At 38.7% G+C, this 12,831-nt stretch overlaps 1 protein-coding gene across 1 annotated transcript; it reads right to left on the reverse strand.

The window, feature by feature from the left end:
• Positions 1–3,540: 3,540 nt before the first annotated feature.
• Positions 3,541–12,311, reverse strand: tbrg1 (transforming growth factor beta regulator 1). The gene is made up of 15 exons (XM_046863802.1): positions 12,151–12,311; positions 11,852–11,993; positions 9,564–9,621; positions 9,363–9,445; positions 9,254–9,290; positions 8,890–8,952; positions 8,398–8,601; positions 7,491–7,561; positions 6,673–6,905; positions 6,214–6,353; positions 5,975–6,121; positions 5,761–5,858; positions 4,744–4,854; positions 4,485–4,648; positions 3,541–3,707 (listed from the first exon to the last, which is right to left on the reverse strand). Exons 2-15 carry the CDS (start codon positions 11,977–11,979, stop codon positions 3,613–3,615), a joined length of 1,632 nt encoding a protein of 543 aa, XP_046719758.1. The 5' UTR covers positions 11,980–11,993; positions 12,151–12,311; the 3' UTR covers positions 3,541–3,612.
• Positions 12,312–12,831: the final 520 nt, after the last annotated feature.

A 12,831-nucleotide genomic window follows, 5' to 3' on the forward strand; every position in this document is an offset into this window, starting at 1 on the left:
TCTATTCTAATGAAAAAATTTACTTCCTTTATAATTCCAATATGATCAGCATAAGGAAAAGGCAACCAGGATTCCTGGAGAAAAGTAGCTAGATCCTCTTAGATCGGTTCAACAAATAAAATAGCAGGTTTTCTACAGTGTTGTTAAACACTGTAAACAAAATGTTAAACAAACTCAAACAAAATGTAACTAGGCAATGTTTTAGCTATTTAGACTGCATTATTGTTAGCTTTCTTGCAATTGTTTGCTTCAAAATTCTGTCAGCTTATAAGCTTTATAAACATTCTTACACAGGTTATAATTGGCATCTGAATTTAAAAGTCATGTAAAATTGGTAAAATCTCTATCTAATCTCTATCTAACCCAATATTAAAGCTTCTGTTTTAAGTTTAACCTGAACAATACAAGTGTAGTGGAGAAAGTGAATCAGTTAAATGAGAACATAGACTCCTGCATATGACTGCACTGGTGACTTTTGTCCCCTTACAGACCAGCAATGGGTGGAAATGACTATTGCCTTCCTGTTACCACCCGTCCGTGAGGAAATGTGGGAAGTGAAGTCCTCCTAAAAAGCACTCACACATCAGGGCGGCCGAACCCCCCTCGTCTCACACCTGCTGCAGATCTCAGGATGTCTACTCCTCCCTTCATTAAGTGCATTGTGTGCATGTTTAAGCAGGTCATTATCGTTTCCTGTAGGCATGCTGGTCTTCTCCACATCCAAACCCAGTATCTTATCCTTTTCAAGCCAAGCCCTTAAGACATAGTCAGAAATGAATGCGGTCAAGGAAACCGTTTGCATTCGATTCATAATTCAATTACAAGAATTTTTTATATTATCTGACACCCAATATGTGATACATGATGTTACATTCTGGTGACAATTAGAGCAGGAGGAAGATGGAATCAGCATTTTCTGTTCAAAGACTCTATGATTAAATCTCTACACACTGTGTGTGTGTGTGTGTGTGTGTGTGTGTGTGTGTGTGTGTGTGTGTGTGTATATGTGTATGTGTATGTATATATATATATATATATATATATATATATATATATATATATATATATATATATATATATATATTACATACAATGAGGAAAATAAGTATTTGAACACCCTGCTATTTTGCAAGTTCTCCCACTTAGAAATCATGGAGGGGTCTGAAATTGTCATCGTAGGAGCATGTCCACTGTGAGAGACATAATAAAAAAATAAATAAATCCAGAAATCACAATATATGATTTTTTAACTATTTATTTGTATGATAAAGCTGCAAATAAGTATTTGAACACCTGAGAAAGTCAATGTTAATATTTTGTACAGTAGCATTTGTTTGCAATTACAGAGGTCAAACGTTTCCTGTAGTTTTTCACTAGGTTTGCACACACTGCAGGAGGGATTTTGGCCCACTCCTCCACACAGATCTTCTCTAGATCAGTCAGGTTTCTGGCCTGTCGCTGAGAAACACGGAGCTTGAGCTCCCTCCAAAGATTCTCTATTGGGTTTAGGTCTGGAGACTGGCTAGGCCACGCCAGAACCTTGATATGCTTCTTACAGAGCCACTCCTTGGTTATCCTGGCTGTGTGCTTCGGGTCATTGTCATGTTGGAAGACCCAGCCTCGACCCATCTTTAATGCTCTAACTGATGGAAGGAGGTTGTTCCCCAAAATCTCACAATACATGGCCCCGGTCATCCTTTCCTTAATACAGTGCAGTCGCCCTGTCCCATGTGCAGAAAAACACCCCCAAAGCATGATGCTACCACCCCCATGCTTCACAGTAGGGATGGTGTTCTTGGGATGGTACTCATCATTCTTCTTCCTCCAAACACGTTTAGTGGAATTATGACCCAAAAGTTCTATTTTGGTCTCATCTGACCACATGACTTTCTCCCATGACTCCTCTGGATTATCCAAATGGTAATTGGCAAACTTAAGACGTGCCTGGGCATGTGCTGGTTTGAGCAGGGGAACCTTCCATGCCATGCATGATTTCAAACCATGACGTATTAGTGTATTACCAACAGTAACCTTGGAAACGGTGGTCCCAGCTCTTTTCAGGTCATTGACCAGCTCCTCCCTTGTAGTTCTGGGCTGATTTCTCACCTTCCTTAGGATCATTGAGACCCCACGAGGTGAGATCTTGCATGGAGCCCCAGTCCGAGGGAGAGTGACAGACATGTTTAGCTTCTTCCATTTTCTAATGATTGCTCCAACAGTGGACCTTTTTTCACCAAGCTGCTTGGCAATTTTCCCGTAGCCCTTTCCAGCCTTGTGGAGGTGCAGCTGTATCATACAAATAAATAGTTTAAAAATCATATATTGTGATTTCTGGATTTTTTTTTTTTTTTAGATTATGTCTCTCACAGTGGACATGCACCTACGATAACAATTTCAGACCCCTCGATGGTTTCTAAGTGGGAGAACTTATAGCAAAATAGCAAGGTGTTAACATACTTATTTTCCTCACTGTACATACACATACATATAGTAGCAGCGCCCTCTTGTGGTTGATGAGAGAATTCCTGTTAAATTATATAAATTAGTTTCCAAAATAAAGTTACAATTAATAAACTGAATTTCTGTCTGACTGAAGCACCTCCATATACAGTCTTTCAGAACTTTTTTTTCTGTAACACTTATTTTTACTGGAAAAGAAATGTATGGGAATATTACTACTAAAATGATTTTCTTTTGTTTAGTAGTTGTTTTGAAAGACTTTATTTGAGTACTGTATATCCTGAAACTTGATCCAGTCTGAATGAAAACTTAATATGACACAAACTCAAAAACATGAAACTGCATTCTGTTAAAAAAAAAAAAAAGGCTTCAGGAATGAATCTGATCTTTGAACGCATTCTGTTCCGCCTCGAAAATTTAGAAGATGTAAAATTTTAACAAATGATCGAAAGGATTAAAAGTATATACCCACACAAAACAGGAAACCAACTTTTACAAAACACTGTTTAATAGTAAATTATGAGGTTGATTACTGCTGACCTTCTGAACTTTCAACCATGTACACTATATGGACAAAAGTATTGGGGCACCAGACTTTTCCAGAAATGTGTGCTTCTTTCCCAAACTGTTACCACAAACTTGGAGGTACACAACTGTGCAGGATGTGGTAGAATTGAATATTTCCTTCACTTGAACATGGAGACACAACCCTCTTCCAGCATGACACAAAGCCAGCTCCATGAAGATATGGTTAAATAGGTTAAAGTGAAAGATCTTGGCCTGCTATTGAGCTCTGACCTCAACCCAACTACACACCTTTGGGATGAATTGAACCCCTGACTGCACCCCAGGCCTCCTCACCTCACCTACATAAGTACCTGACTTCACTAACACCCTTATGACTGAATGAACACAAATCTCCAAAGTCTAGTGAAACATCTTCAGAGAAGACTGAACGCAATTTGAGACTAAATGTGGAATGGGATGTTCATATAACAAGTCTTACAGACCGGTGTCCAAAGACTTTTGTCTATATAATGTGTATATATATATATATGCAGACAGCAGAACTACGACAAATTGAAAAATGAAAAATTAGTTTAATTCTCCAGTTTGAACATGTTAAATAAGGTCTTGTAGCAGGGGATATGGTCAGGAGCTGGATAGAGAGCCACTTGCAGGTGTCTGTAGAGCCGCTGAACTCAGTAAGTGTTGATGTGAAGGCAAGCTGGGTTGTGTGTACTGCACTGTAGGACAAAATTAAATGTTTAGATTACAAGGTAAAAGCACTGAAAATCTTGGCAGAGCCTTTAAACATAATGCTAAAATGTAAATATTAAAAGAAAATCTGAAAATGATCACTATATAACAATAGTATATGTACACAGATCAGGAATAACATTATAACGTGAATAACACTGATTATCTCTTCATCATGGCACTTGTTAGTGGGTGGGATATTATTAGGCAGCAAGTGAACATTTTATCATCAAAGTAAAACTGTCTAGACGACTGGGTCAGAGCATCTCCAAAACTGCAGCTCTTGTGGGATGTTCCTGGTCTGCAGTGGTCAGTATCTTTTAAAAGTGGTCCAAGGAAGGAACAGTGGTGAATTAGTGAGTGGTCATTAATGCACGTGGGGAGCGAAGGCTTGTCCGTGTTGTCTGATCCAACAGACGAGCTCCTGTAGCTCAAATTGCTGAAGAAGTTAATACTCAACAGGTCAAAAGTGTTTTGGCAGCAAAAGGGGGACCAACACAATATTAGGCAGGTGGTCATAATGTAACGCCTGATCGGTGTACAATAGAAGGCAGTCATTTGTTTATGTTAATAACCATATGAATAATTAATGTTCCTATCAACATTTTCATACACAGTCAAATAAAAGTCCTGGTTTTACAAAACGATTTAGGCCATCCTTGTGTAATGAATTTTGATGAATTATTGAATAAATATGATCAGGTTCTAATGATCAAACTAATCTCCTGACCTGACAAGTCTCACTGTTTTAGTATTTGGCTAACCTGGATTGTTCACGTCGATAGGAAGACCCTGATTGCCCCCGGCGTCCTCCCTGTGCAACAGGCGCTGAAAAGCTTCGAAATTCACAGACGCGTCATCCTCGGACAGCATGTAAGAGGACTGGCCTTCTCCTGTTCGGCACACCTCAAAGCGCACCCACTGATAACTAAACACAGCCACACACAAGATTTACACATGGTCATGTGTTCAGGAAGAATTTCTCTTTGGAGACCCCTGAAACATGGAGGTGTGTTTACTCACTTGCTACACTTGCGAGCTCCAGGACAGCTCTGAATCAAGTTCTGAATGGTCGGGTCGGAGAAACCAAAGAAGTCATCACCAGTGGGGATGATGTTGGTCAAGGGCTTGCCTCTGTGGAAAGAAAAGGAATAAAGGAAAGGTGGTGAGATGTGACCTGATGTGAATAAGCATTACTAGAAAATAGGGATGTAAGATACACCGATTTGCATCGATAAAAAAAAAAAAAAAAAAAGTATACATTTGTATCATGATGTACTGTTTTTGACATTTGTATTAAAAAAATATTTATTTATATATAATTATTTGTAGATGCGCTATACTTTTTAATCTTCTGGAAGGTGACCAATCATTTATGACCAACATTTTATATCAAAATTGATTTCTCCTCACTAAAATGTTTCTCAAGCAATTTTTTTTCAGCCCCGCTGCTGCTACGAGAATATGATGTATAACAACACTACGGAGACCGAGGCGTGTCCTGAGACTCACATAGAATACAGATTAACATGGCAGAGGTAGAGCTGCATCTTCCTGGAGACAGAAGAGGGCCATAAAGTAAATCAAAGAAATAAAAGTGAACTATCTGTATCGTATCGCAATCGCATGAGCAGCTGCTTCATATGTATCTTTAATGTATATGCGTGGAGATATACAGCCAGGTCTGCAATCAGAAAACTCAATAACACCACCTGTCCAATCAGATTTAAGTATTTGTAACTATTAAATAACTTTGTTTAAATGGACAGCCGATTTTCTGGCCCATGGATTTGTGGAACCAGTCGAACTGAATATCGTGACCCCACCACCACTTGTAGTATAGAGGGTGTTAAAACCCTAGAAGTGTAATTCAAGAGGTGTATAAATCAACCATTACCTTACTAAACGCTCTGACTAACAACACATACACACTTTTGTCCTTTTAATACAAAAGCAAAGTGGTTAAATTAGATTTGTTTACTTGAACTGAGAAGTAATAAATCAGATTTTCTTTACCGTGCGTGTGCGCTACAAATTTACCTCTTAGCAGCGATGGCTTTCAGAAGATCTGTATGGCAGCTCAGAGCTGACAAGCCCACAGTGGCGTTCTGTGGATCATCTTCAGGCACGATCTCGAACTGAATTCACACCACCATCACTTATTAGTTTTTCCATACACAACACATGAGCAAGATTAAATTTTGAAGCTACTGAATAGAGACAGATGTATGATTTGTTTGTGTGCGTGTAAGACCTGTGGTCCCTGGTTGCCATCTTTAATCTGACAGGTATAAAGGCACTGTTGCTCCGGGTTCTTCATGCTGGCGAACACTCGCGTGCTGCAGAAGCCTACAGGGTAAATGGCGTTTTCATCGTGGAAGTGCGGTCGGTCCGTGATGATCTGAAAACACACACGTGATCACAGCTGCTACTATAGAATTCAGGTAAAAAAAATCGGAATAAAAAATTGACTGAGAAAAGGTGATGACTTACCTCACCCAGGCTGTAGACAGTAAGCCCTCCTAATACAATGGGAAAGACAGGCCTGCCAGAGGAGTCCAATGGGATCGGCTGGACCAGTTTACGTGTCCCACCCTCGGCCACTTTCCTCTTCTTGGACATCTTTTTGGTCACTGAGAGGAATAGTTTGAATATAATGAGTGTTGAGGAATTTTAAACGTTTCTCCATGTAAACTATAGACATGTTATTATTTAGTTTGGGTTTAAATTTGATCAGTTTAGTGCTTTAAGTCTGTTATTATTCTGTAAGTTAATTGTAAAGTTTGTGTACATTTTCACAATCTTTATAAGCTGTGACAATGTTTGCGGGAGCGGGCGGGTCGGAAACTCGGGCGGGAGAAGGATTAAGAAAACAAGTCCAGCGCAGGGTTCTATTTTGAGACACCTATCCAAATGCAAGAACTAACCAATAACAGCTAAAACCACTTATACCTTCTTCTCTTCCATTCTCCTTCCCTCTTTCCTTTCGTTCTTTCTTGGGTTTCTTCAGAAAGCTGTCATCAGACCCTGGAGGTCCAGAGCTCTGGCTCTGACCTGTGGGTAGAACAGAGCCCCCTGCTGTACCGGAGCTGAAAGCGGCAGGAGTGTGAGCACTGCTTCCAGGGGCTGAGAGGACCTCAACTTCTGTCAGTGACTGGTACTGCAAAAGAGTCTTCAGCAAAAACCTGCAGAGAGACACAGTGATCATTTGTTCCAGTTATTACAGGTGCAGGAAAAACAGGCGTGTGAAAAAAGTGAGCAATTCGCCCTCAAAATATTTTTTCTACATATTTCGTTTGGGCCTTGGCAAAGAAAACAAACATAAAAATATTACTGTGTATCACAATAAGGTGATCACTCGAACTTCCCCAATGCCATTCTTTGTATGAGAATAATCCCTTTACGTTTATTTATTTAAATTTTATTTTATTTCAATTTTTTTCCTCGTATTTTTGTCCAAGAAACATCCCACTTTTTCAGTTGTGTCCCTTCCTAGATTTTCCACAGACAAGATTTTTACGTAGTGGTTCATTTTTTTATTATGTGTAGAGTAAAACCCAATCAAACCAAACATCTAGATGCACCACAAGTATTAATTTCACTCTGATTTGGATTCAGCACACATACTGTAGTAAGAGGTAAAACCACTTTAAGACAAGACAAAGAGCAAATATCATATTATTCATGGAAGAACACGTATTTAGAGGCTGCCGACTTACACCGATGTTTCTTTGAGTATATTCTCATAGAATTCGGTCTAATTTACACACCTCCTCTCTTCTTTTGCCCGAACAAACTTCTCCTCCAAGCGGGCGACCTCATCAGATAGTGCTGTGTTCTCCTGTGAACAATAAAAAAAAAATATATAAAAGAAATCCCACGTATAAGCAGAATCATTATGTTCAATTATATTTTTCATATAACAATGTCGGAGATATATTTTTAAACTAGAATTTTAAATATATGCTTTACTCATATCATATCCGTATTTGATAATAATGCTCGGCTTCTAAACTAAAATTTCCCTTACTCATTACTAGAGGTCGAGGCACCGATAGCTGCTGGAACTATCGGCTATCGACAAAAATCCATAACGATAGTTTTTCCGGTCTGCTGTCATTACGAGAGCACCCTCTAGAGGCGAATCACTGGTGCTGTTTGTTTTTACACACATTTAGCACATTTTCATAATTTAGTAAATTCTTTTGGGGAAAAAGATCAGAACAATTTTACATTTTTTATCCATTTTAAAAAAGTCGGTTGATTAATTAGTTATTTAATGAAATAAATTTATTTGTATAGTGCTTTTAATAATGGACAGTCTCATAGCGGCTTTACACAGATCGCCAGGTACGAACTTAGCAGTAGTTATTAACATAGCCTAATTATTATAATGTCATTATGATAGCAATAATGCTTTTTTTTAATAGGCTATGCATTTCTTGATAAATAATGCTTAATTGTCTGCATGGTGCATAACAATATAGCGAAACATTAAAATCTCAACAACATTACTGGTAGTCATTTTCTGTTACAGACTGACCCGGCTCCACATTAATAAAAGAACAATATCATGTGGCCCTCATAGAAAAATGTATGGGGAACCCTGAGTTAACCCTCACTGATTAAGGAACGATATATTTTTGAGTATTCAGTTTATCAGAGAACTCCACTCACAAAGATCATGGCCCGGGCAGCCTTGCGAAGACGCAGGTACTTCAGGCGGTACTTCTCATTCTGGTTCTTACGGAGAGACTTTTTGGCTTTTGGCCTGTGCTCAGAGTGACCGTGAGGGGAACCCGAGGGCAAAGAGGAACCCGAGCTTGAGAATGCTGATTGAGCAGAAAAGGCATGCAGAGCCTGCTGCCTCTCCTCATCAGTCTGGGTGCAAGGTGCAGGAAAATAAATAAACAAATCCAAAATTTATATAAAAGATAGAACACAGAGTGAACTAGTAGAGCAAACAAAGAAAGACAGCAAAGTAAAAAGATTGGCTTTATTTGATGAAATAAATGACATTTAATAGTGATTAGGAAAATAAAATAGAATGGACATAAACAGTGACTGGACAAATGGAAAGACTAATGCAAGCTTAAACCAAACAAAAAGACATGTCTCAGGGCTTTATGTCCTTTCAAAAATCTAAAGATATGCTCAGCACAAACTTACCAAGAGAGCAAATACTCCATTTCTGTTCTCAATCCTCTTGAAGCGCCTGCTCCCTTTCTGTGTCTGAAACACAGCGTGAAACTGAAGCCAGTGCTCCGTGCTGCCAGACACCACGGTACCCTGACTGATGAACCCTGATTCCATCATATTAACATAGCTACATCCTACTTCCTGCTCACAGCTACATTTATCAATGAACTATAACATTAAAACAATGAATATCAGAATGAAATACACAAAAGAACAATCCTTACATGATACGTGACAAAGTGCATGCTGACAAAACGTAACGTAACTGATGATCATGAGCGTGGATACCTGAAGGAGTGATTTAACTATGAAATGGAAAGATATGGTTTCTTACCTCACGGTACATCACAGCCTCGAGGCTCGACTTCGCGCTGCAATTAAAGATCGGCCTTCAATTAAATGTTTATTCAAAGAAATTATAAATACAAACAAGTCTTTCTTACTTGGACTGCACCAGTCCCCGATCGATGATCCTCTGCTTGATCTCCTTGATGTGCATCGGACGTCCTGCCTCTTCCAGAACAATCTGGATAGTTTTAAATCAACCAACAAAATTACTGACTCATGACACCACAAAATAATCCGTATCTTGTATTAAAATTTGGTTAATCGATAAGTAAACATATAAATGAAGAAATTCTGACCTGGGCAGCATCAAGCCATGTCAGGTTCGGCTTGTCCACAACTTCTCCTGATGGTTCACTTCAAAAGGGACAAAGTGATGCAAATCAGAATCTAGACAAATAGTTTCAGGTAGCACCTCAACCCTCAAACTCACATTCTCTAATATACATATGCGCACACACACACACACACGCCAAGACGCCAAGACGCCAAGACGCACACGCACACACACACTGATCAGGCATAAAATTATGACATTATAACATTATGATCGGTGAAGTGAATAACACTAATTATATCTTCAGCATGCACCTGTTAGTGGAAGGGATATGTGAGGCAGTGAGTGAATATTTTCTCCTCAAAGTTGATGCTTTAGAAGCTTGAAAAACAGTTAAGCGTAAGGATTTGAGCGAGTTTAACCAGGACCAAATTGTGATGTCTAGACGACTTTGTCAGAGCATCTCCAAAACTGCAGCTCTTGTAGTTTGTTCCTGATCTGCAATGGTCAGAATCTATCAAAAGTGCTCCAAGCCGTTACATCTGGTGTAAAACTAACACAGCATAAAAGGAGCATACCAAACATGGTGGTGGAACTGTAATGGTCTGAGGCTGTTGTGCAGCTTCAGGACCTGGACAACTTGCCATAATTGATAGAATCATGAATTCTGCACTCTACCAGATAATCCTGATTGTCTGGATGCCTAAATGTCTGAGTATCAGGACAATGATCTGAAACACACCAGCGATTCCACATCTAAATGGCTCAAAAAATAAAAAATAAATTAAGGTTCTGAAGTGGCCTAGTCAAAGTCTAGCTTAAATCCAACATTCATCCACAGACATGTGAAAGACTCATTGCCAGTCATTACAAACGCTTTGGGCAGTTTCCCAAGCAGTGGGCAAATACTTTTTCATGTAGAGCCAGGCAGAATTGGACATCTATACATGTATCTCTCTAAAGCAGCAGTATCTCATAGAGCATGAATAAATACAGCAGTAATCAGAGCCACTTGCATTGTTAACATACAAGAGAAAATAAACCCTTGGGGTGTGTTTCAAATAAAAAAAATAAATAAATAAAAAATAAAAGGAGTGGAGTTACTTTTATCCCCCTAAAGTATTTTTCTATTAGAGCGTGTCCCAAAGAGTTTCTCTTTTAACACAACAGCAGATTGCCAAGGAAACTTTTATTATTATTATTATTATTATTATTATTATTATTATTATTAAAGAACAGCACATTGTATTTTCTGGAAAGTCTGTGATATTAGATAAATGATTATTAGTTAATATTCCAACTCAGTTGTTCAGTTATTTAACTATAAGCTAGTCATCTAACTTGTGTGCCTTCTTCTATTATCTTTACCCTAACTATTGTCAAACTGTCGTATCATCGTATCTTTATGACAAATGCTTACGCATGAACCAAGAACAGTACGAACTTCGACGACATTTTTGTACATCTCGTACCGATATATAACTCCATGGTGTCACAGTCCCACTGAGGTCTAATAAATATATATATATAATTATTATATTCAGGGAGGAACCTTAACAATGTTATTATCACTTATATTATAAATTCACCAGTAGTGTTGCAAAGGGCCGTACAATTTCCAGAATCTTTTTATGGGAATTGGATCATTACAAGTTGGAAACTTCCCAGGAATTTATGGAAATGAATTAGAAACTTTAGGACTTTTATAGAATCTGAATCATAACCAAACAAAAATATAAACATTTAGTTTAAGCTGACCCATGCAAACTAATACATCATTTATTTTTGACTGATGTAATTGTTAGTATAATTTTGTTGCACAATATCTTACACGCAGCATAAGGAATATTTTTTTCAAGCATAAACTAATGTTATATTGATGTAACACATAAATACTCACCAAGATGGACATTTTTTGACATTATTTTGTGTGCAGAATTCAAGTAATTATTTTTTTCACAACTACATTTAAGTTCTGGGTTATAGACGAACCTGTAGTTTTGTAAATTCCCAGTTTATTCCCATATATTCCCATATATCAACAATGTCTTGGTTTTCTTCCCGGTTTTCTATTTTCCTTTCAACACCCAGAACCAGACCTCTACATCTCCCCTGGGGTGTGACTTTCTAAAGCCCTGAGTTTGACTTCTGATCCAGCAATATCCTGACCAGAAGAAAGTGTTTACTGAAATATTATTTTCACCCTGAATCTGGAGATAGATGCTCTGATCTCTGGAGGCATACTGAGTGTATTGTGTGTCTTGTGACACATATAGGAGTGAAGAACCTCAGGATGGATCCCACACTCACGTTTCCAGAGTCTCAGGTGCTCCTGCCAGACTGGAGATGTTGTCCAGGGCAGGAAAGAGAGAATACGAGCCTTGTCCATCAGACTCCATCTCTGACTCGAAGTTGGACAGACTGTTCAAAGGATCCATCACTGGTAGAGACACTGGAGCAGACAAAATACCACGGATTTGATTTACTAAACAGCTGAAGTTTCATCTGCAGCCTTTTAGAGGAACAGGATACATTCAGCTAAGGATCTGCCTTCCTGCCTCCTGGCGTAACTAAACGATATTAAAGCTAGTAATGATATAGTTTCTTACCCGTGATCCTGAGAAATAACCGACAGAAAACCAAACATGTACAATACACTTACATTACTACTGGGTTTTGTACTCGCTACTTATATTCGTGTATTAACAGTAAGCGGAACATGATCGCCAATCGTTCTCTTTGGGTTTCCCGGGGGAAGGATTTTCCTGTAACACTCTTCTTCGCCTGTTATTAAATGATATCAGTGATTTTATAGCGCCCTCTATTGGAAATGTAGCGAAACGTCTGTCTGACTTTCTGTCGGTCTGTTTCTCTGTCTGTCTGCCTTTCTCTCTGTTTCTGTCTGTCTGTTTCTCTGTCAGTCTGTTTCTTCGTCTGTCTGCCTTTCTCTCTGTTTCTGTCTGTCTGTTTTTCTGTCTGTTTGCCTTTCTCTCTGTTTCTGTCTGTCTGTTTCTCCGTCTGTCTGCCTTTCTCTCTGTTTCTGTCTATCTGTTTTTCTGTCTGTCTGTTTCTCCATCTGTCTGCCTTTCTCTCTGTTTATGTCTGTCTGTTTCTCTGTCTGTCTGTTTCTCTGTCTGTCTGTCTTTCTCTCTGTTTATGTCTGTCTGTTTTCTGTCTGTCTGTTTCTCCATCTGTCTGCCTTTCTCTCTGTTTATGTCTGTCTGTTTTCTGTCTGTCTGTTTCTCCGTCTGTCTGCCTTTCTCTCTGTTTATGTCTGTCTGTTTTCTGTC

This window comes from Silurus meridionalis, chromosome 13 (genome assembly GCF_014805685.1).
Source record: "Silurus meridionalis isolate SWU-2019-XX chromosome 13, ASM1480568v1, whole genome shotgun sequence".
In the NCBI taxonomy this organism is placed as follows: domain Eukaryota; kingdom Metazoa; phylum Chordata; class Actinopteri; order Siluriformes; family Siluridae; genus Silurus; species Silurus meridionalis.